The 21,462-nt window shown below is 27.4% G+C and overlaps 2 protein-coding genes across 2 annotated transcripts in view; one reads left to right on the top strand and one right to left on the bottom strand.

Annotated features, from left to right (window-relative positions):
- LOC107446853 (Thioredoxin-like) overlaps positions 1–4,813 on the bottom strand; it is a 14,586-nt gene extending 9,773 nt beyond the window's left edge. Inside the window, exons 1-3 of the mRNA XM_016061625.3 lie at positions 4,376–4,813; positions 2,371–2,638; positions 1,279–1,401 (exon numbers count right to left, since the gene is read on the bottom strand). Of these exons, the coding sequence (XP_015917111.1) occupies positions 1,279–1,401; positions 2,371–2,638; positions 4,376–4,467 (483 nt within the window). The 5' untranslated portion in view covers positions 4,468–4,813. The remainder of the gene's footprint in view (positions 1–1,278; positions 1,402–2,370; positions 2,639–4,375) is intronic.
- A 7-nt stretch (positions 4,814–4,820) lies between these two features.
- On the top strand, positions 4,821–20,924 carry LOC107446852 (Ras association family member). Its single transcript, XM_016061624.4, has 10 exons — positions 4,821–5,173; positions 6,642–6,736; positions 7,843–7,979; positions 9,315–9,390; positions 11,340–11,483; positions 13,197–13,562; positions 15,613–15,766; positions 16,766–16,887; positions 19,875–19,972; positions 20,240–20,924. Exons 1-10 carry the CDS (start codon positions 5,134–5,136, stop codon positions 20,310–20,312), a joined length of 1,305 nt encoding a protein of 434 aa, XP_015917110.1. The 5' UTR covers positions 4,821–5,133; the 3' UTR covers positions 20,313–20,924.
- The last annotated feature ends 538 nt before the right edge of the window (positions 20,925–21,462 follow it).

Here is a 21,462-nt window from a genome sequence, read left to right as displayed (position 1 = left end):
ATATATATATATAATGTAAATGAGGTACCATGATATAATTTCAAAAATCGAAAAGATGTCAAAATTTGGAAAAGTTCGGGAATTCCTGTTTTCATTTTTTACACCAATTAAAGACCTTCAAATATTCAAGTATTCGGGACTCGACCTTCAATATACTATTAAAAATTTTCTGGCAATAAAGGCTTATTATACAGGTAGTAAGATTTTACTATAATCAACACAGCATTATAGGGGATTGATTAAAAACTTTATATGGTTTGAAAACTTTTTAATTTCGAAAGAAACTAAATTTGATTCTAATTTATACATAATATAACAGTTTCAAGAATTAGATATTTAAGTACAGTAATTTCAGGTAGATAGGCCGCGACCTATATGTGTTTAAAAGTATTGCTGTCACGATGTGCGGCTTGTGTGCCGATGTGGCCTATATGCTAATTTTTCGATCTCCGTGGATTAATTCAAAAACATATGTTTTTTTAGAGTCCCCTTGCCGTCAGGCTAATCGTGGGAGGTTCTTGTGGTCTTCCTCTCCATGTAACGCAAATGCGGGTTAGCTCCATCAAAAAGTCCTCCACGAAGGCAAATTTCTCCCAATACTCGATCCAGGAGTTCCCTTGTCTTCTGGATTGGGTTCAAAATTACAAGACTACGGAGTTGAACATTAGCGGTTGTAAATCCATAAGATTGGGTCGGCTGTTCAACGACGGTTATAAAAAAATAAATAAAAAACATATGTTTACCGAAAATTTTCCGAAATTGCGAACCTATATCGTAATGTTTGCTTTGAAAACGCTTTTCTTTCTTATTCCCCCCCCCCATTAAAATATAGTTTGATTAAAGAAGTTTTCGTTTGAGGAAAAACCGCATGACGTCATCGACAAATGGTGTAACAAATTCCCATTTGTAACTTAATAATTAAACTTAGTACGCTTTATTTTTAACTATCTTCTACTCATCTATATTTTCTTTATAAACATTTTATTTTGAAATTGTCACAAAACTAGTACACATTCTTAACTTACGATATTGATTGGTTATACTTGTTTCTTCTGTAAGTAAGTATCATTTTCAATTCTTTATTTTTATAATATGAGTATATATATATATATTTTTTTTATCAATAACTGTTTTCTAAGTACAGAGTTTACGTTTTAAAGATTATTATTTTGTATAACGGTTTAGTTCACGTTTTAAAGATTATTGGCTAGTGTATCCACCGGAAATTACTGTATTAAATACTAATTTTAAAAGTAAATGAAATAAGGAAATTCATACTTGTTCATCACAATCTGATTCTAAGTATCCACCAGTAGATGCCATACTGTTGGCAAAAGGATGATCATCTGAGTCATTCAAACATTCACAGGCAGATTTTTGAATTAAACTTACAAGATCAATCTAAAAATAAGAAGAAAAAAAACATTCATGAAATAATAATGATAATTTTATAATAAAATATGTTTTTAAAATAAGTCATTCCAAATATGAAAATAATATAAATTTCAAAATTCATAGTGATAATGTTAAAGAATATAAAAATTAAAACAAGGTGAATTTGAGAAGACATTTTAAATGAATGACATTGAAAAATTTGGCATCCTCTTTCACAAAATTATCTATTGTTTTGGGGGAATTTCTTTCACAGGCAATTGCAATGGTTTAGCGAAATAAAAAATAATATAACTTTTAAAATCAATCAGCCAAGAAAGATAGCATCGAAAAACAGGAGTAAATTAACCCTTTTTAGAATAAACTTTACATTTCCTGTCTTAAAAATAAAAATGTTAATCAAAAATCACGAAATTTCCAAGGACTTTCTAAGATCACTCATTAGTACTTTTTAAGATTTAAGATCTTCAAAACAATATAAAAAATGCGAAAAAACGAAGAATTTTCAAAGACAAATGAACCTTGACAAAGAAGGTAAAATAAATATTTAAGAATTTAAATTTTAGAAATTTATACAACTTGAATAATTATGATTAGTTCAAAACATTTAATTTATTACATGATAACAAGCTAACCACATCTTACAAACTTTGATTTTCTATTTTTTAGAGTATTTAGCATGGTTTTGGATTAGAATATTCTGAAATTATATAAGTAATTATGAAAATGGTCAAAAATACAGAAATATTTATGAGGTAATCTTCTGAGTTCCATTTGCAAGGTAAATTACTACTTTCTTTTTTTGAAATTTTTATTATGATATTAATACTGGAAATAATAACAATATAATTTTTTTATAAAAAAAAATCGAAGATTTATGTTTACTTTCTTGCTATTCAATTAAAAAATATGGGCACTTATGATATATGCTTAACCATTATATAGAGAATCTAGAAAAAATGTAAAAAGAATAAATACATGTCCCTGGACAGTTGATTCTGATCCTTCTTCTCCATCTCCACTACTCAATTCTTTAATCTTTGCTTCTAATGCTGAAACATCAGCACCTTTAACTTGACTTAGTTTCATTTTATTTCTGTAAAAAATAAAAGTAGGCATTGCAGTAACACCTTGAGAAGAAGCTGTTTCAGGACACTGATCAACATCAACTTTAAGAAATACAATATTAGGATAGCGCCGACTCATATCTTCAAAAGCAGGAGCAATCCGATGACAAGGTCCGCACCTGAAAGAAATACACCATAGGATAATATGTTATATGAATATTGATGTAATATACCATATAAGCTATTGATTTCAGAACAATTCATTATCTAAAATCAAATTTACTTACTAACAGATTTTCTATACAGTGGCTATATTTATATCAATAATTCTATGCTTATAGTGCTGTAAATACAATTGTGGATAATTGCATATTGGCACCGGTTTGCACAAACTACAGTTACCAAGATGCTAAAAAGTTTCATATCATAGAAAAATTTAAAAAAAAAAGTGGTTGCAAGTTGGTTCCCTTGAAAAATGTCTTTTTTTTTTTCTTTCTTTTTCTAGCCTCTCACATGTTACTGGGCAGTCATCATATCACTGAAATTTTTAGCAAAGTTATTTTTTAAAAAAAAAATTTTGAGGATTTTTTCGCACTATGATCAGTGGCACTAAATGCAAGATTGATTCTGAAATTGAATTTTCTTTAAAATATTAATATGTTGAAGCTATCTTGGAGAAAATGTTTAGTCTAATTGCAAAAAAATAGCTTAAAATTTTTTGTCACCTTACAAAATTTTTCTCTATAAAAAAATACAGTGTACAACAAATAAGATATAAAAAATATAGAAAAGTAAATTGTCATATAAATATTAAAATATACATTTTTGAAGTTTAAAAATTTTTTTTTTTCATTTTTAATTTTACTTCTTTGCACTTTTGCTGCCAAGACTTGGTAATCATTTTGGCAAAAACCACAATACGGAAATTTTCCTGCTTTTCAGTTGGCAATAAAGACACTGATATGAAAATAACACTTAGCATTATAACGTTGTTTTCCACAAAGACTGTAATAAAGTTTTAGAATTCAGTTCTATTGAAATTCAAAGGGATGTTTCCATATCTTGATCTGTGGGGCCAACTATAATCGCCAAGGTGTCAAATAGATTTTAAACTTGCAAATTGCTTTAAAAAACAAAAAGATGCAGATATTTGCCCAGGGCTGACTACGAGTTATACCTTTAGAGTTGGTCCCTTTCTGAGATGTTTTTCTTTGTTTCTCATGGCTCCTGCCTGGAAGTGGCCAAGACTTGGCGATTATTCTGCCACAGAACACATTACGAAAATCTCCCCTCTGTTCTTGCTAATTATCTAAGTCTTACATATTGATTTGAATGGCACATGATCAAAAGGAGGATCTGATTTTTACATATGTGTGTTTACAAACAAATACTGAAAAAACTAAGCCATTTCTAAAAATTGTACTTTGACAGGTTAAAATGTACTCATATTTGATAATGAAAAAATGAAAGAAGATAAATTAATTACAGTTTGGACACAAATTAAAGCTTTAAATAATTTAAGCTTGATGTTTTCGTCAGGAACAGATATCTCAGTGTAACATATAAAATATATATATATATATACAAAAGAAATTCAAATGATTAAGTTTCAAACTGTTTATATAAGGATTAATTTATCAGCTAGCCATGAAATCAACGACAACTAGTTTAGTACCTGCATTAGTATGTTCGAATTATAAGTAAACCAAAATAATCAATTAGTAAGTAAACCAAAAAGAACATAAATTAATAACAGTCTGGATATAAACAAAAGATTTATTTAGTTAAAGCTTGATGTTTTCGTTAGGAATAGATATCTCAGTATTACATATAAAATATCATGGCATTGATGTCAATATACAAAGAAGAAATTCAAGTGATTAAGTGAAAAACTGTTTAGATTATGATTAATTTACCAGCTAGCCATGAAATCGACGACAACTAGTTTAGTACCAGCATTAGTAAGTTCGACTTGGAACCGTGAATCATCAGGAACTACAGTAGGCATTATGATCACAAAGCTTGATCCAGGTGAATTACAAGATTGCCGATAAGTAATAAGGCGCAATTAATATTTTAATAACAAAACTTTTGTTTGTTGTGTCTGCAATTCATCAGAAATCAAATTTTGCAGTGTAATAGTTGCAGTTACGAGTACGAAAAAAAAATAACCGCATACTCTTTTTTTAACAGTTAACAAAAATTTCAATAATATTAGTAATTTCAAACTAATTTAATTTACTTTATTGATTTAAATTGATCATAAGAATTATTTGGAAGGAAACATGTTTCATTTAACAAAAATGCAGAACAAATGTAAAAATAAAGAAAGCGTTAAATACAGTGGTTATTTTAAAGATTAATTTTATTCATTGGCTAATAATATATTCTGCTACGGAAACCAACCAATAAGAAGTTGGCAATTGCATAATTATATAGCTCATTTTAAAGAGAAAATGCTAAAATCAAAACAAACAACTGAATTTTTTTATTCTTTTTATGTTTTATGAAAGAAAATTCTTTCGGGAAAATTATTGCATTATTTAGCTTGAGAGCACTTAAATATTGTATGGGCGTACACTTGCAGTGAATATACACGTGAAGACTTTAAAGTGTTTTATTTCTGAACATTATTTTCTAGTTGTCTCACCGAAAATTATCTTTTAATATAACAATGTGGAATTGTCATAAATGTGGAAAACCTGTGTTTTTCGGTATATATAAATTTGTATAATATTGTAATGCATCTGTACAACTTTGCTTTAATTGTAATAAAACTAATTAGATTTATAAATATTACATAAATTTGGATTTTTAATTACATCTGTATGATATCAGGACGTCCGGTAATATTTAGGTTTTCTAGTCATTAATTGATTCCTTGTAGTTTTTATTCAGTGAAAATGAATGTTAATTGGAATGTGCGACTATTTATTTGTTCCCGTTAATTTTCTAATTATGTTCTTACGTTTGTTAAATCAAATAATCTTCTATTGTATTTTTTTAAAGTTATTTAATATAAAAATAAATCAAAGCAGTCGTTAACGACGATATTTCTATATCGTAATCTATTCGTGTGAACAGCAATTGTTAAAGCGTTTTAAGGAATTTTAAATTTCACAAATATTTTTAAGAAAATGTTTAGCCGTAATAATTTACCTTGAGGTGGCTAACTTTATCCATACCTTTTCAGTTAGTGATGTTTTTGGGAAGATTTCCATATTGTGATCTGTGGTTGAATAAACGCCCAAGTCTTGTCGATTTCTAAACAGAGACCTGCACGAAACGTAATTGACAGGACCAACTCATACCCACCCTCAGGCAGACCCCTATATTTAAAAAAAAAGCAATTGCAAGTTTGAAATCAATTCTGGTGACAGCTCACGATCAGGGTTGATGCCGTATTTACCATGTGAGGTTGTAACCTATATTTACCATGGTTTTTTTCTAACCTCCAAAAATTTTCTTATTGTTTCTGTTATTTCTGTGAACATCATAAAGGTATACAGTAAGGCAGTTATAAAAGAAGGAATTTGGAACATTGTTAAAATTGTCTTGTACTAAACATTGATTAACTTTTACTAATATTCAGCCAAATCACTATTCGTTACATCATATCACATGTCTAAAGGCATGTTACTTGCTAATAAATATGTATATAAATATATATTATCAAATAATTCTTAATATTAGCTTTATTATGGAAATAATATGTATATATTCCTATCAGTTTTAAATAACAAGCCACTATATCTGTAAAGAAATAGACGTAGGTTAATAGTTATTGCCCGGTTTTTTCCATGGTTTTAACCAGTAAAAACCTAGTTTTTACTTTGTCCTTGTAAAAACTGGTTTTTTTCTGAAAAGAGGGCATATTTAAATGTGATGATCAACGTTGTTATCGAGAAAAAATCAGTTTTTACCAGGAAAGAGTAAAAACTAGGTTTTTTCCTGATAAGAACCTCAATCATCGCATGTAAATATGCCCTGTTTTTCATTTGTCACTTCCCAGAAATTGTCAACTTGACTATTATTTTAAGGCAGGTATCACTGTGGAAAAGTTACCAATAACACACAATTTGTAGCCACTCCCTCACAAAATAGTATAACTTGTAGCTACCTCAAGTGTGAAATTTTATTTATTTTTAAACTGTTCATTAATATAGTTATTTTTATAAATAGCTGAAAGGAAAACATCATTGGGATATGAGTGGCACCCTGAGTGCTTACGTTGCGAAGAATGTGGTAAGAGATTAAATCCTGGACAGCATGCAGAGGTAAGATTAAAAACTTTTTACTTTAGACTATTCTTATTGTTCTTCCTAAGCATTTTTAGGAGGATGGTTTGTCGTGCCTGCCCTTTGATCCCTCTAAATGTGCCTTCTTTGCCCTTTTAGTGAAAATAGCCACCATCCCTTAAAAACACTCCCTTTTTATTTTATTTTTTCAGGACTTTGTGATTATAGGGATTATATCCGATTAACAATTCAATAATTAATGAAAATTTAACAGGGAGCATTCACTAAATGACCTGTGTAATATGATTTTATTTAAGCGCTTATTATCTGTCTAATCTGAAACACAACTTTATCAATTTGGTTCTATCAAGTATATTAATTTAATGAAAAAGAAAGCTCTTTATTGTGTAACCTTTGAAGAAGCAAAAATTGTGCTATGAAAGATAGAAATTAACCACATAAAATTGTGGATACTCTTGAAAAATTGCTTTAAAAAAATTATTTCTAATAAAAAACTTTTTTCTTTTTTTAATAATTGTAAAATTATATAAATTCTTTTGCAAGTCTTAAATGCATCTAATTTTAAATAACTTTTGAGAACTTTCACAAGTATTGAATACATTTGATTTTTATTTAATAAATCTGTTCATTTTATTAAATGCTAACCAAAAAAGCAATTTAAAAAATCTTTGCCCTTTGGAAATAAATTACACGTAATAAAAGTTTACTTACACTCTAAAAAAGTTAAGAAACTTTTCATTTAATTTCCATCTTGTTAGTTGGATCCTGTTTCTAAATGAAATCTTTTTAACTGATTTTTTGATATCTGTATAAAAAACTCTAACTAAATTGTTTATTGTGGTATCTGGGTATAAATAGTTTAAACTGTAAATGGTTTTCTGAAGTGCTCTTTTTTAAACTTCAAATGGGTCCCCTTTTTAAGGTCCTCTTTTCCCCTTTGGCTAAAATATGTTAGGATGCCTGTAATTTACTTGTAATGGTCATTAGCCTCTAAATAATTTTCTCAATTTTGTTTTTTTTATGCTATACATCAATTCAATTATAATTTAAATATTGTATTTTAGTTTTTCTTTTTTTTAACTCAAAAATGTAATTATATTGTAACATATGCATTTGTTTTGCAGCACAAAGGTGTTCCATACTGCCACATTCCTTGCTATAGTGTGCTGTTCGGTCCTACTTTATTTGGCCATGGATCCCAAGTTGAAGCTCATACAAGTTTTGGTAAAATTGAAAATCGTCAAGGAACTCAAGTTCCCAGGTATTATTATCTCCTTAGATATCTGTACAATCATTTTTACTGGGCTTCATAACTATGTTTCTAAATCTTCCGTGATATCTTAAATAAATTTTCTAATCCTGAGTTTAAAAAAAAAGCCTTATGTTCCAGCTTGTGATTAAGTTCTCGAGAATAATTACATACGGCACTCATTAATTTAATAATTATTATTTCATTGGTTTCATTGCAACTAATAATTTCAAATTGCAGAAAAAAATATTGAAAAATCTTATCATAAATACCAGGGCTGTGCAATCAGAGTTAGGCATATTTTTGGATAAAAGGAGTTGGAGCTGGATTCCTAAAGGTGTTGACTCCAACTCTAGTTTTTGTTGGACAGCTTGAATTTAAATTGAGATTAAAGTGAAATGAAAAAAAATTAATGACAAACTGAGTTGTTATCCTTATTTATGGGCTTTATACATTAATAAATCTTTACTTAGTTTAATAATCAATCTTTAGTTTAGTTATTTTTCTATTTTATTGACAGATTAATTAATAAATATAAAGAAGAAAGAGGGAAGTGATATTTGTGATACCATTGAAGAAATATAATATTGCTACACGTACAAGACTCTTCTTTAAGAAATTATGCAAATTTATCCTGAAAAATTAAAAGAAGTAGCTCTAACAGTTACAGCTTTTCCTCCTACTTAAGTTAGTGTAGAGGGACTATTCTCATCTTTGAAGTTTATCATGTTGAATATATGATCCTCTGTCAAAGAAGATCTTGCCTGTTTCTTTGAAATTACTAATGCCAGATAATAATTTTGATTTCATAAATGTAGATTAATATAAATAATCTACTTATAGCATCATTTTTTAGTTCAGTGGCATCTATAATTTTATTTAAAAAAAAAAAAACTGTGACGCATGTGTATTGGTTTTCATATATATGAGGGAGTCAGTCTTTAAGTTTAAAATTTCAGGAGTCTGTCATCTTCCCTATTGACTCCACAGCCTTATAATACCCCACCTCTTACTTGCTTATAGTAACAGGTGGGATTTTAACCATAATTCTTATCAGTTTAGTGTTCCATAAATGATGCAAATTAAATCCTATAGAATAGACTTTAAGCTCTTCTTTTTTCTATTTCTAGAAAAAAAACTTTTTTTTAAATGCAAAATAAGGCAAATTTCAGCAAAATTTTTGTCAGGAACATATGGCTTGGAGAGTTAAAAGAAGACAAAAGACATGTTTGAATTCAAGTAATAAAAATTATGCCAATAAAGCATTGCTTATATGCAAAATTTTAAAATTAGTACTTTTTATTCAAAAAATTCAATTTTTCTAATATATTTTTAATTTTATTGTAGATCTCATTTGGAAGCAAAGCTACGCTTATACAATAGCTATTTTGAAGGAAAGAGTGGAACAATTCAAAGCAGAGAGGTATTACTTATCTTTTTTTTTAATTGCTTTTAATTACCCCTTGAGTAGAAATGCTTTCTTTCATAGAATCAATATTTTCTCACAAATCTGCAGTTATACTGTTCTTAAGAATGTCACATTTTAAAGTTGACAATTTAAAGTTTTATATAGATAATTATAATTGTTTTTCTGTTATTAGTTTTGATTTTACAGGTTATATTTAGACTAGTTTAAATCAATTAAGAAACACTGTTGATTTTTGATAATATTAATATTATAAAATTTTAAAATAATTCTATCAAACAATCTTTTTTTCTTTTAACATGTTTCATGTATTCATTATGGTAAAGATTTTAATTTTAGCAATTAAAATTTCAATAATTTGCTTAGTATGCTTAAAAATGCTTATAAATTTTCTTGTTCCTTTAATATGTATGTGATTTGTACCATAATTTTGCAGAAATACGCCACACCCATGAAATTTGACTAAAAGGGTAAGGTTTTTCATCAGAAAGGTCGCATGATCAATACGCCACACAAAATTTTATTGTGTGTAATTTTACTCTGTGGGTTTATCGCATCTGTTTTGAAAAACAAGTTATATGCGACATAAATGATTGAATATTTAAAGTTCTTAAAAATAATTATTGAATATGTGATAAATTAATCTATGCAATCTTATTTAAAATCAGTAATTATGTATTTTGATAATTTTCTTCATAACTTTTCAAATGTACGCAAAATTATATCATGTACATTTATGCACAATTCAAATGCAAAAAAATCGATAAAGCATTTCATTAATAAATATCAATTTAAAATACTGAATCATGTGGAAACCAAGTGATCAAGAACCTAAATATAATAAAAAAAATAAGTGAGTAAGCAATTAGTAACAGAAGTATTGATTTGTCAGTAACTGAAAATAAAAGTTCCTGGTATGCTTATATTAATTTTTGCTAAAATTTATGTTTTTTCATTTCATTCCATTCTAGTATTTTTTATGAGTAATGATAAAAAGCTGGATTGCTTGAAAATAATTCATTCAATGTACTGTAGGGAACCGATTATCCGAAACGATCGGGACCATTGCTATTCCAGATGATAACTGATTTTTCCGATTTTCTGAATCGCTACAAAAAGGAGTTTTTTTTATTGTTAAACCCAACTAAAAAATATATATATTTGCAAATAATCTTAAAAAGAAGGAAAAACGATGAAGTAATACACTAATGATTATTTCCAAAATGATGGTAAGGTAAACATCTTTCAAAAAGGAAAGAAAAATCCTAAAATCTTATGAGGAAAAAAAAAATTTTTTTTAATAGCGGGAAAATTTATCGAATTTCTTTCCGGTTTTTTGGTTTTCCGGTTTTCAGATAACTGGTTCTGTACTGTATTATACATCTCTAAAAAAAATCAATCGAGCCATGGTTAAGTAATGCCGCTGAAAAAATATGCTGCATTGTTAAATTTATTTTGTCACAATTCAGACAGTGAAAGAAATTGTTTGGGATTTGAAGGCAATTATTTCAAAAAATATAATATATACTATATATATTTTAATTGTAGAGATTTATTTGAGTTTTTAAGGGCCCAAAGACTCTCAAGAGATAAACACAATCATATGATAAACAAATACAATCTTACTAAAAAAAATCACAATAAGGAAATTAATAATTAATTAAAAGCCATAAAGAAATGTTTGTTATGCAGATCCTTTAATCTTTAAAAAAGTTTTTCTACATTGGATTCTTCTTTTTGAAAATAACAAACATTAAAAATTTACAGGAATATGGAATCTCTGTTTTGAAGGTGTAGAATTGTTATTCATAGAAGAAATAAAGTCATTTTTTTAATTGATTATTTTATAAAGTTTTGCATTTACCTTTCAAGTTTCGAAGTGATAATTATATTATGTTTTGGTTATACAGTTTAATTATTAACAGTTGTTTTTGGTTTTTTGTTAGCGCAATGGTCGTTTAATTTTGGAAGGCTCCTTAAGGATATTCTGGGGCGTAAATAATGTCATCCATCTTAAAGAAGATCATGATGATCGAATTCCTGTTAGAAGACGAAACAGTTGCCAATTCATGTCAGAACAGGCTCCCCGAGTAAGTGTTGTCTAATTATCACATTGTTAATTTATTTTTTTCAATAAAGTATTCGTAACTTTATTGAACAAGTTGCATAACTATGATTGAATCTATATTACACTTTTTCTATTATTTTTTTTTTCAATTTTAAACTAAGCTCTTGCTTTTTTTTATAAATGATTTTATCTCTTTTTTTGTGTATAAAAATAAAACAATTGTTTTAAAATTGCCTGTGAATGTTTAGTCTCAAGTGTATGTTTATTTCAGAAATAGAGTTCATGTTTCGAATCAATATTAGGGGGTCCGGAAAGTAATTTTGTTTCAGTGCATTTGATATTAGTTATCGAGATTTTATTTTCAATCAATAGTGTATTCACCCTCGTTAGCAACAACCTTTCAATGCGGGATAGAATATAAATGGAAATGGATCGAAAAAATGAACTGGTTTTTAAGGCTGAGAAATGTTTAATGCGCCAAAACGACATTACCTTCTAGTCCCCCTAATATATATATTTTTTCCAGAATCTATTGTACCATTAATAAATATTATATTAAGTCATGAAATTTATTTTTCACATTGTACAATTGTGCAAATATAAAATAAGAAAGAAAAGTAATATAAAGAGTCTTAAGTTATAAAAAATATTATTAAAGTAAAGATCATTAGTGTAACAAAAATTATATTAACTTGTTTATTCATTAAATATATTTTCTAATGTTATAATGTTAGTGGCTATTTATTCATCAGAAAATAGCTTGTAAATTTTTGAATCTGAATCATATTTCTCATTCTCGGAATTAAGATAAATTTGATGTGAATTGTCTAAAAATTAAAAGAACAAGTTGGATATCTTTTCTCCTGCTAATTATTTCAAATATATATTTAAGAAGAAACTGATTCTTTGCCACCCACAGGAGCAAACGTATATCAAATGACCAAGGAATTTTTGCCCCTCTGTTTTCTAAGTGAACAGTTTTAAAACCACATATAAAATTATTGCAAAAAATGACTGTCTATCCTAAAGTACTATTAAAAATTCGAGTTTTCATTTTCGATACTAAATGTGAAATTGATTCATTTCTTTTAATATCTTTTATGAAATATAATTTTTCCTAAGTTAAACATGATTTGTTTTCTTTTTGAACTTCAGTCAGCAAAAATATGCAAATTTGTATTGGATTTCTACTGTGTACATTTCTAATTGCCAGACCATCGATCACAAGCTAATAGTAGGTCATTTTTAGAAGATTACACTAACAGTCCTATTGACTTTAGTCAAATTACATGAGTTAATGTGAAATACATTGACTCATGTATGCTTCCTGGCAGTAAACCAAATGTAAGATTTTTTTAAAAGTAAGGTTGGTAGTTTTTTGGCTAGTAGCTCACAGTAGGATTTAAAAATGGTACAGTAATTCAGAAGCTTCATAAGTTTAGTGATTACTTGCAAAAAATCTTTTGCTATGTTCCTTATAAGTCATGCGAATAATAGATAGTGTTAATGCAAGTTGTAACAGAAAAATAAATAAAGTATCTTAAATATAATTTTCAGATAAAAGTTTAACAAGTTTGCTTTACGCCTGTAATGTTTAAAGTTAATTTGTTTTCATTGATTCAAAATTAAGAATGTTGAATTTTGGCTGAGTAATTAGTCAAACTAAAATTAAGTTAAATGAACTCGTTATTTTGTCTCTCTTCTGCAACATATTTGATATTTTTCTTTCGTCTAGATTACCAGCAATAATAAGTCTCTAACGGATGATGAAAAATCTGCTTTGGTGGAGAAAGATCCAAATCTTCTCAACTCTTTGTTATCATTACCAATGAGTGATTCAGTGCCTTTATCGGAAATAGATCTTGATGTGAAAAATGTGGAAAATGAAGTTGTGGAAGAAGCTCCTGTGTCCCCTACTCATTATAAAACTTTGCCTGCTGGAGGATTGAAAAGTTTAAGATCTGACAACTCTCATATCATCCACGACAGCACCATTAAGGACAAGTGTGGAAATGTTGTTCACCTCCGAAGAAAGCCTCGAGTACAAAAATCGAAGTTACGAAGGAGATGCTCCATAAATGGACACTTTTACAACAGAGAGGTTTTTATGTTTTTTTTAAAAAAAAAATCTTATTTTGTTGCCAAATGTTGTTCATTTTAAATAGACTCGCAATCCAATCCAACAAACCCTCTAATTCGAACTTTAGCAATTTGATTGTTTTAACCTATTATCAAAAGTCAGCCTCGAATTATCAAGATTTTGATGAAATTTGAGTTTAAATTTGTTTTCTCCCCTGTAAATAAACTAAATTTCCCCAACCTTAAAGACCCACTAAACTAAACACACCCTTATGCTTCAACTTAAAGAACGTGAAAAATTTATCCAAAATCAGGATATTAAATTATCTTCCATTGCCTATATAGTCATGGGTTTGAGTTTTCGTCTACTAAAATGATTCCACACTGCTCTTTATCTATCAAACTTGATTTCTGGGAATCACACTCTATTTTGAAAAATTCTAATAATTTAGATCATTATCTTTCATACCAACCCCCCTCACACCGTATCCTCCTTTTTATTATCTTCTTCAAATTTGTTTCTCTGTTAGACCACTTTGCACCTGTTTATCTCTTTATTTTTCTAATATCATTTAGTGTTTAGAAGCGGAGGAAGGTTTTTGTTTAGTGAACCAAAATTATAATATGTCTTTTTCTGTACTTTATTTCTGCTTTAGTCATGTTGTTTTACACTTTAGTCAATGTAGCACAAAGTTTACCATATTCTTTATAATAATATACTTGTCATGATGCCACAATAGGCATTACGTATTTCTTAGCTTTTAAAACTTATTTAATTTTTATTGCATTTTATAAAAAGCGAATATAAAATATTTTATTCTTTTCTTAATAATCAATGTAATGGCTAACTTTTTGTTTCAATACAAATGTAAGACTCACAGCGTGACTAAATCAAACACAAAAATCTATTTATAACTCTTTATTCTTTACTTCTTACCACAAAAATTTGTCAGTTACATGGTTGTACTATGTGAGTCTTTTTGGCTTTTCGCTTTCGCCAAATTATTTTCAAGTTTAATATTGATTATGGGGGGTTGGCTTTATTTTTGTCTATGTTATCTTTTAATAAATCGCCAACCATGGATCTCTTCCCATACTCCTAATTGTCCATTGGGAACATTTCATTTACTTTTAATTTTGAATTATTGGTGATGGGACTGGAGGCTTCAGCATATATAGCTCTGTTTTATTTGGTTATCAAATTATATAAATATGCTTTTAAAACAATATAAAAGCTTTTCAAAGTTAAACTCATCGGATAGAAATTTAATTCATGCTATCTTTTATTATACATATCATAGAATTATTAAAAAAGAGTTATAGTTTCATAGTCTTACTGGTATCCTAGACTTAGCGACATATTTCGATAAATCAAGAGAACATTCATTCTTGAAAAGGAAATAACTATACGATGTTACGAGAGCATTGGATTTAATTGGACCACTAAAATGGACTGTTTTATGCTGACATGTCCTTAACAAATCAAATGCGTGATAACGAATTATTGTATTTTTGTTTTACTGTCGAAGAAAATCGTCTGCAAGAAACAATATTTATAATTCTTTTATCACTTTCTTTAAATGCGAACAGAAATGCTTTGTTACAGTTTTTAGATTTTCTGATTTTTAGATATACCTGAAGTTTCTATATCAACAAAATATAATATTTTCTAATTGAAAAAGTTAACTTTTAATATTTTTTACATATTTAGAACAAATTTCAAATTTTTTAAGATTTATTTATAGTGGATTGAACAACTGACCAAAAATATTTTAAAATGTATCACACCAACATTCACTAAATTAAGGCTTACAATTATGCTATTATTTATTTTATTTGTGCTCAAACTGAATAAATTGTGCAACTATGTCAAGTATGTTCTAAAATTTGTAATACTTATCTTTCTTATTTATGTATTTTAATGTTCTTAAAGATTTTAATATTAAAGTTACCCATTTAGTTTAGCTAAAATGTTTTGATGATATACAAAATTTTTATGTAAGTTATTTTATATAAAAAATTAAGTTTTAATCTGTATTTAACAGAAATTTCATGATACATATATTTTTCAGACAAGCATATTTACACCAGCTCATGGTAGTGTGACCAGTGTCTGGGTAACAAGTTTGGTTACTGCACCTGAAGTAATAAATATGCTGTTGGACAAGTTCAAAGTTGTTAACAATCCTAGTGATTTTGCCCTATACATTGTTAGAGATACTGGTGGTTAGTCTATGCATTTTAACTTATTTTTTTTATTTCACGTTTCATTTAGATTATTTTTTAGAGCTGAAATGCTTTCTACACTGCAATTATAAATCTAAAACAATATCTTTTATTCCTAGCTCATTTTTTCCCCATTACACTTAATGTCTTGGGAAAATAGTATGCTCTCTGAATAAGTTAACTCTGAAATAAGTTAAAAATATAAAATTTTTCTCTAATAATTTGCCTATACTTTAAAATGCTTTAATTTAAAAGTATTTATTTTGTTGGGTAAGTGCTTGACCAAACGCGTTTCAATGAATCTACTATTCGATTTAATGTGTGGACGTAGACTAAAGCCTGCCCAATACTAAATGGAAATAACAGGATTAAATAAAATTATACCGAAATAAAACCAATATTAAACAAGCTAAAAAAGCAATGTCTTGTTGGAGTAACTTGAAAAATAAAATTTATTCGAATAGTTGGGAGTTTTTTGTGTAAATTTATTTAATAGAAGTTGGGATCAGTTAACGGGACTTTTCACTGGTCAATTTATCGTATAAAAGTCCCTTACCAGTATATTTAACCCTAAAAACAAAGCCTTTGCAGTATTTTTCTTTTTAAAAAGAGATCTTTTATGAAATTATACATTTTAAAACTGGTCTCAATCATGTGAATTATCATAATTTTAAAACTACCACTCCTTGAAAAATATTGTTTTTGTGTTTTTTCACTAAAAGAGGGAACAAACCTAGCTATTTTCAAATATTCGCATAATTTTATTAGAATTTTTCATAATTTCGAGAAGTCTTTATCGACCTCTGCTTAGTTACTATAGGATTTTCTGATTTTTAGTGTATATTTGTGTTATGTTTTTTTTTTTATTTATTTTTTTTTTGTTTAGTTTAATTTTTATGTAATTTTGCATTTAAACTTATTTTATGCTACATTTTAAATGTATTGCTAATTTACTATTATAACTAGTGGTTTTAGTTATTGTTGTATTTTAAATTGTAGAAAGAAGATGCATTCAAGAACATGAGTATCCTCTGTTGGTTAGATGTATGCTGGGGCCTAGTGAAGATGTTGCTAAGGTGTTTATAATGAATAAATATCAGGCCAAAGAAGTTACTTGTGAGGTTTGTATTGCTTGTGTGCTTGCTTTTTTATTTATTTGCTTAAAACTAATTACTTTTAAAATATTTTATTTAAAAAATAAAAATAAAATTTTAGTTCCAAAATAAATGCAAACTTTTGCCAATCATTGATTGCTATTCAGATATAGAAAAAAATTATTATTACTCAAATTGTGCTAATTGGTACTTATTATAAGTTAGATGTATATGTCAAATGTTATGATTATGCTAAAATATTATTGAAGTTATTATATCTATTTTAGTGTGTCATTATATTTGGCTTCATGTGTTGTTAATTTAACAGTGTTATGTAAACATAACACTAACAACATAAATGCAATGATTATTTTATGTAATAGAAAAATGGGCTATAAAAAAGAAGTAAAAAGAAACAAGTCCACTAAATCATGTAAATTTTAAAAGGCGGTTCCAAAACATTTTCTATTTAATTATGTTAGCATATTTGAATATTTACATAATGTAACGAAACAAAATATAAATTACTGAAAAGGATGTATCAATGATACATAATGGCACATGTATTATAATATACAGGTATTATTTGTACAGGCTTTATAGAAAAACAGATGTTATCTACTAGGCTAATGTAAATTTCATGGAATTTTTTGGACACATTTGCCGAGGGGACTCATCCTTCTTAACCACTGGAATCTTTAATTTTATCAAATCAGAACTTAAAACATGAACCATATGCAGGATTAGACTAAGTTGGATTAACTGCATTAATGAAGATTTCAAAGTTGCTGAGAGAGAACTACTGGAACATCCTAGATAATAAGAATGGAAAAAAAATTCGAAAGAAGACCCTGCCTCGCCAAGAGCTATCGAGTCAATAAAAAAGAATATTCATTTAAAATTTATCAAAATCAGCTGAATCATGAATCATAGCAAATTTGTTCAGTTAAGAACAAAATTAGCTATTTAAGAACTTTGCCCTATAGCATAAAGCAACAATAAACTAGCTGAACTTAGTATAAGTCATCTTCCAGTAATAGTCTGTGTTTACTTTTCCATTAAAAACACCATTTTACATGAAAAAAAAACCATGCATTTAAATTTTTTTCTCTCTCTTTAATTTTGTTTTACAGTGTGAAAATCTAAAAAATGATTAGCATTCATGCCAAAATATTGAAATTTTTTGCAACTTTTTTTTAACTATTAAACCGTCATTAATGATCTAGAAAATTTAATTTCGCTAAATATTGCTGCTAAAATATTTATATTTCCTTGTGTTGGTAAGACTTTTATGTATCCTTTCGTAGAATAACAATTATTCAACAATTGTAAGCACAGAATTATTTTTTATTATTATTCTAATTGCTTTTTATATCAAAGCTTGTAAGACCTGTACCGTAAGTAGGGTTTGTTGATTTAAATCAACAGATTTTTTATTTTTTTATATATTGATTTTAAAGTTAAAAAACAGTGTTTTAAATTATTGATACTTTTATTATTTTCTTTTCTTAGTTTTAAAATTTATTTTAAATAAATTGCTGCATTAATTAATTTTAGTTAACGAAATTACTTTCTTTCTTGGTGTGTGTTAAATTCCAACACATTTGAAATTACATTTTTAAAAATCTTTTGATTCTTGAGATTGAAAGTACAGATTAAAGTAAACATTTAATGCTGTCTTAATATAGACTTGCATAGCTGTAGAAAGTAATTAATAAACATGAATTTTTTTCAAAAAATAATACAAATAATGTTAATTAAAATTCTACCTTTTGAATGAAAAAGCGTGAATTAAAATCTACATCATATTTTATTGGTGGAAAATGTATATTTCTGAAGCTTGAGGTTATATTAAAAAGAAATTAACCTAATATGCCAAAAATAGAAAAAGAAGAAAAAGGCTGATGAATTCAGATATTTTTTTCCTGATAAAGTGTCATTCTTCCCTTTTACATTCTATTTGAAGCAGTAGTGTTATTAACTGGTATTTTTTCTCATAATATGTTTACGGTATCTTTAACATTATCTGATTTTCTATAAGGAAATTTTGTGGGAAAAAAAATTCCAATGAGTACCTAGATTTTAAAAAAAAAATTTTTTTAGCTTAACTTATCTACTTTGATATAGAATTAAAAATGAATATTTTAATATAAAAACATATAGATTAAATATTTATTTATTTTTTGATAAATGACTACATTTATAAACACATTCTGTTGCATTTATTTTATCATTTTAAAAATCAAGTAAGGAAAAAAAAGAAAACATAATTTTAAACTATGGTTTGCTAATTGAAACTTTGTTTTAATAGTTAAAGTGCAGGGATCTGTCCAAGCCAAATTTAATACCGTAAGCGGTACTTTCACAAATTCAACTTTAGGAAAAACGGTAGAATAATTTCACAAAATACTTTTTTCTTAAAATTTTATTTTTGTGTCTCGTAAGAAACGACAAATTCATATTTTTACCATATTTGTGTTGATTTTTTAATATAATTTTTAATTTTCACAAATTATGTCTAAATTTTCACGAAATAGGTACCTCTCAGAAAAACCTAGACAGACCCCTGGAGTATTCTTTAAATTCTCTATTTCATCTAGTCTTTAAATTTCAATCATGCATTTGTTTCAAAATGGTTGCAATGCATTCAAAGCTATGTATTAGAGTGAAAAATTATTTCAGTAAGTTAGAGCTTCTAAAATATTGTTATAATATAGNAAAAAGCAGTCTTATAAAGTTTTTTTAATCATAAATTAAAGTTCTTGCAGTGTATTTGAATAAAAAATCAAAAAAATATGATTTAAATAAAAAAAATCTGATTTTATTGATTTTTTTTTTCCTTCAAAATCACGAACCCTGACCACAAGCTCTAGTTATTAATGGAAATTTTCCCTATTTTGTTTTCTTTTTTTGTATACATTATAAAATATCATTTACATTGTTATTTTTTTAAAGAATAAAAAAACTAAAGGTTACATTTGTATTAATACATTTGAAAATGTGTATATTTTTAGGTTGCGCAGTATTTAAATTTTACTGAAACTGAGCTGAAGATGTTTTTACATAAATTTAATGAAGAAGAGAAGCGGGAAGCTCAAAAAATAACCATGAAGTAAGTTTAATATTATTAAAAACCTTTTTAAATACTTCCGTTTGAATTGTAATAGTTATCTTTTACAGAGCATCAGTGTTAAATACAAGAGACAAGCTGAAAATAGGTTTTTACAATAAATCTAAGAATACAAATAAAAGGGAAATTTAATTATTAATTTTTTATCAAAATAATGCGAATTTTTTTTAAAATTTATTAAATTATCAATATTAATCACTTGATATATGTTCAGTATTTAATTTGAAACTTGCTTTTCTAATTTTCTAGGTATGAAGAAAAGAAATGTAGACTTCAATGTCGAATTGATGAATTGAAAGAAATTCAAGAAACAGGCCTTTAAACAATGAGCTTATTTATGAATTTTTCTTTAATCTATATTTTTGTGCAATGAAAAGTGCAGCTTGTGTAAATATATATTTATATATTTTAACTGTACAAATTTATATTTTATCGTAAGAAATTTATGTTGTATTTGTTTCCTTTTGCAGTACATATTTTATTTTATTTATGACCACCTATTTTTTATACTTAATACCTGCTTTGCTTTAGCAAAATTCAAGTGCCTTCAGTGCGAAATCTTCAATGTGCTGACATAAATTCTGCATAATCATTAATAACTATTTTTTGCTGATGTAGTAATATATACATTAATTTTAGATATCTATTAAATATGATACTTTAGGTTTGTTGAAAACGCTTTTAAAGTTAATGTTGTTTTGTAACTTTCCTATTTTAATGTGTCTAATTAGATTTTAAGATCACTAAGATCTAATGAAAAATAAAAACTGCTCTTACAAAAGTGTATTTTTCTCCAAATTGGAAAATGTTTTCAAAGAATAATTTAGTTAAGGGAAAATTATTTTTTAATGAGTATTTTAAGTAAGTATCAATTCTTTTGCTATTTCACAAATCCTCAAACATGTTTTTTTCATCAATTATTAAATTCTTTTAACAGGGTTCCCACGGTCCTTGAGAGTCCTTGAAAGTCCTTGAATTTTTTTTTACTAAATTTAGGTCCTTGAAAGTGCTTGAAAAACATCTTAGGTCCTTGAAAAACTTGATAGGTCCTTGAATTTGTCGAATACTGCCGACGGCCCTTTTTATAAAACATCCGCGGATCTTTCTCGTTCTTTCTGTTTTGTTACCGAGCTCTCTCACGTGGTTTTTAATGCCACCGTTTCTAACCGGGCCTAGTGTCTTGGTGTCTGCCAAGTGCGCGGAGCACAGCAGACAATCAATGCATCCGGGGCGAGACTCCACTTCATCTTTTGTCACATATGCTTAGATCTTCTTTTTTCTTATCAAAACTGGAATACTCTCGAATTTCGTAACAATATGTACCTTGTAGTTTTCAATAAATTTGCCGTTTTACCATCCACACTTGTCCTTATGTTTGCGTCATTTCAAAACTTTATTGCTTCATTTCAAAACTTCATTGTAAAGCGTATGCGCAAAGGCACGGCTTCGTATTTGTGTTATGTAGTTTAGAC

This window comes from Parasteatoda tepidariorum, chromosome 3 (assembly GCF_043381705.1).
Source record: "Parasteatoda tepidariorum isolate YZ-2023 chromosome 3, CAS_Ptep_4.0, whole genome shotgun sequence".
Taxonomy (NCBI): domain Eukaryota; kingdom Metazoa; phylum Arthropoda; class Arachnida; order Araneae; family Theridiidae; genus Parasteatoda; species Parasteatoda tepidariorum.
The sequence above is the reverse complement of the archived record's forward strand: the minus strand, read 5'-3'. Positions and strand labels throughout refer to the sequence as shown.

Excerpts from the sequence above, each read along its gene's own strand:
- LOC107446852 (XM_016061624.4), top strand. The coding sequence starts at position 5,134 with ATGTGGAATTGTCATAAATGTGGAAAACCTGTGTTTTTCG. Across the intron at positions 11,484-13,196 it reads TGTCAGAACAGGCTCCCCGA|ATTACCAGCAATAATAAGTC; the intron begins GTAAGTGTTGTC and ends TCTTTCGTCTAG. Across the intron at positions 19,973-20,239 it reads GCTCAAAAAATAACCATGAA|GTATGAAGAAAAGAAATGTA; the intron begins GTAAGTTTAATA and ends CTAATTTTCTAG.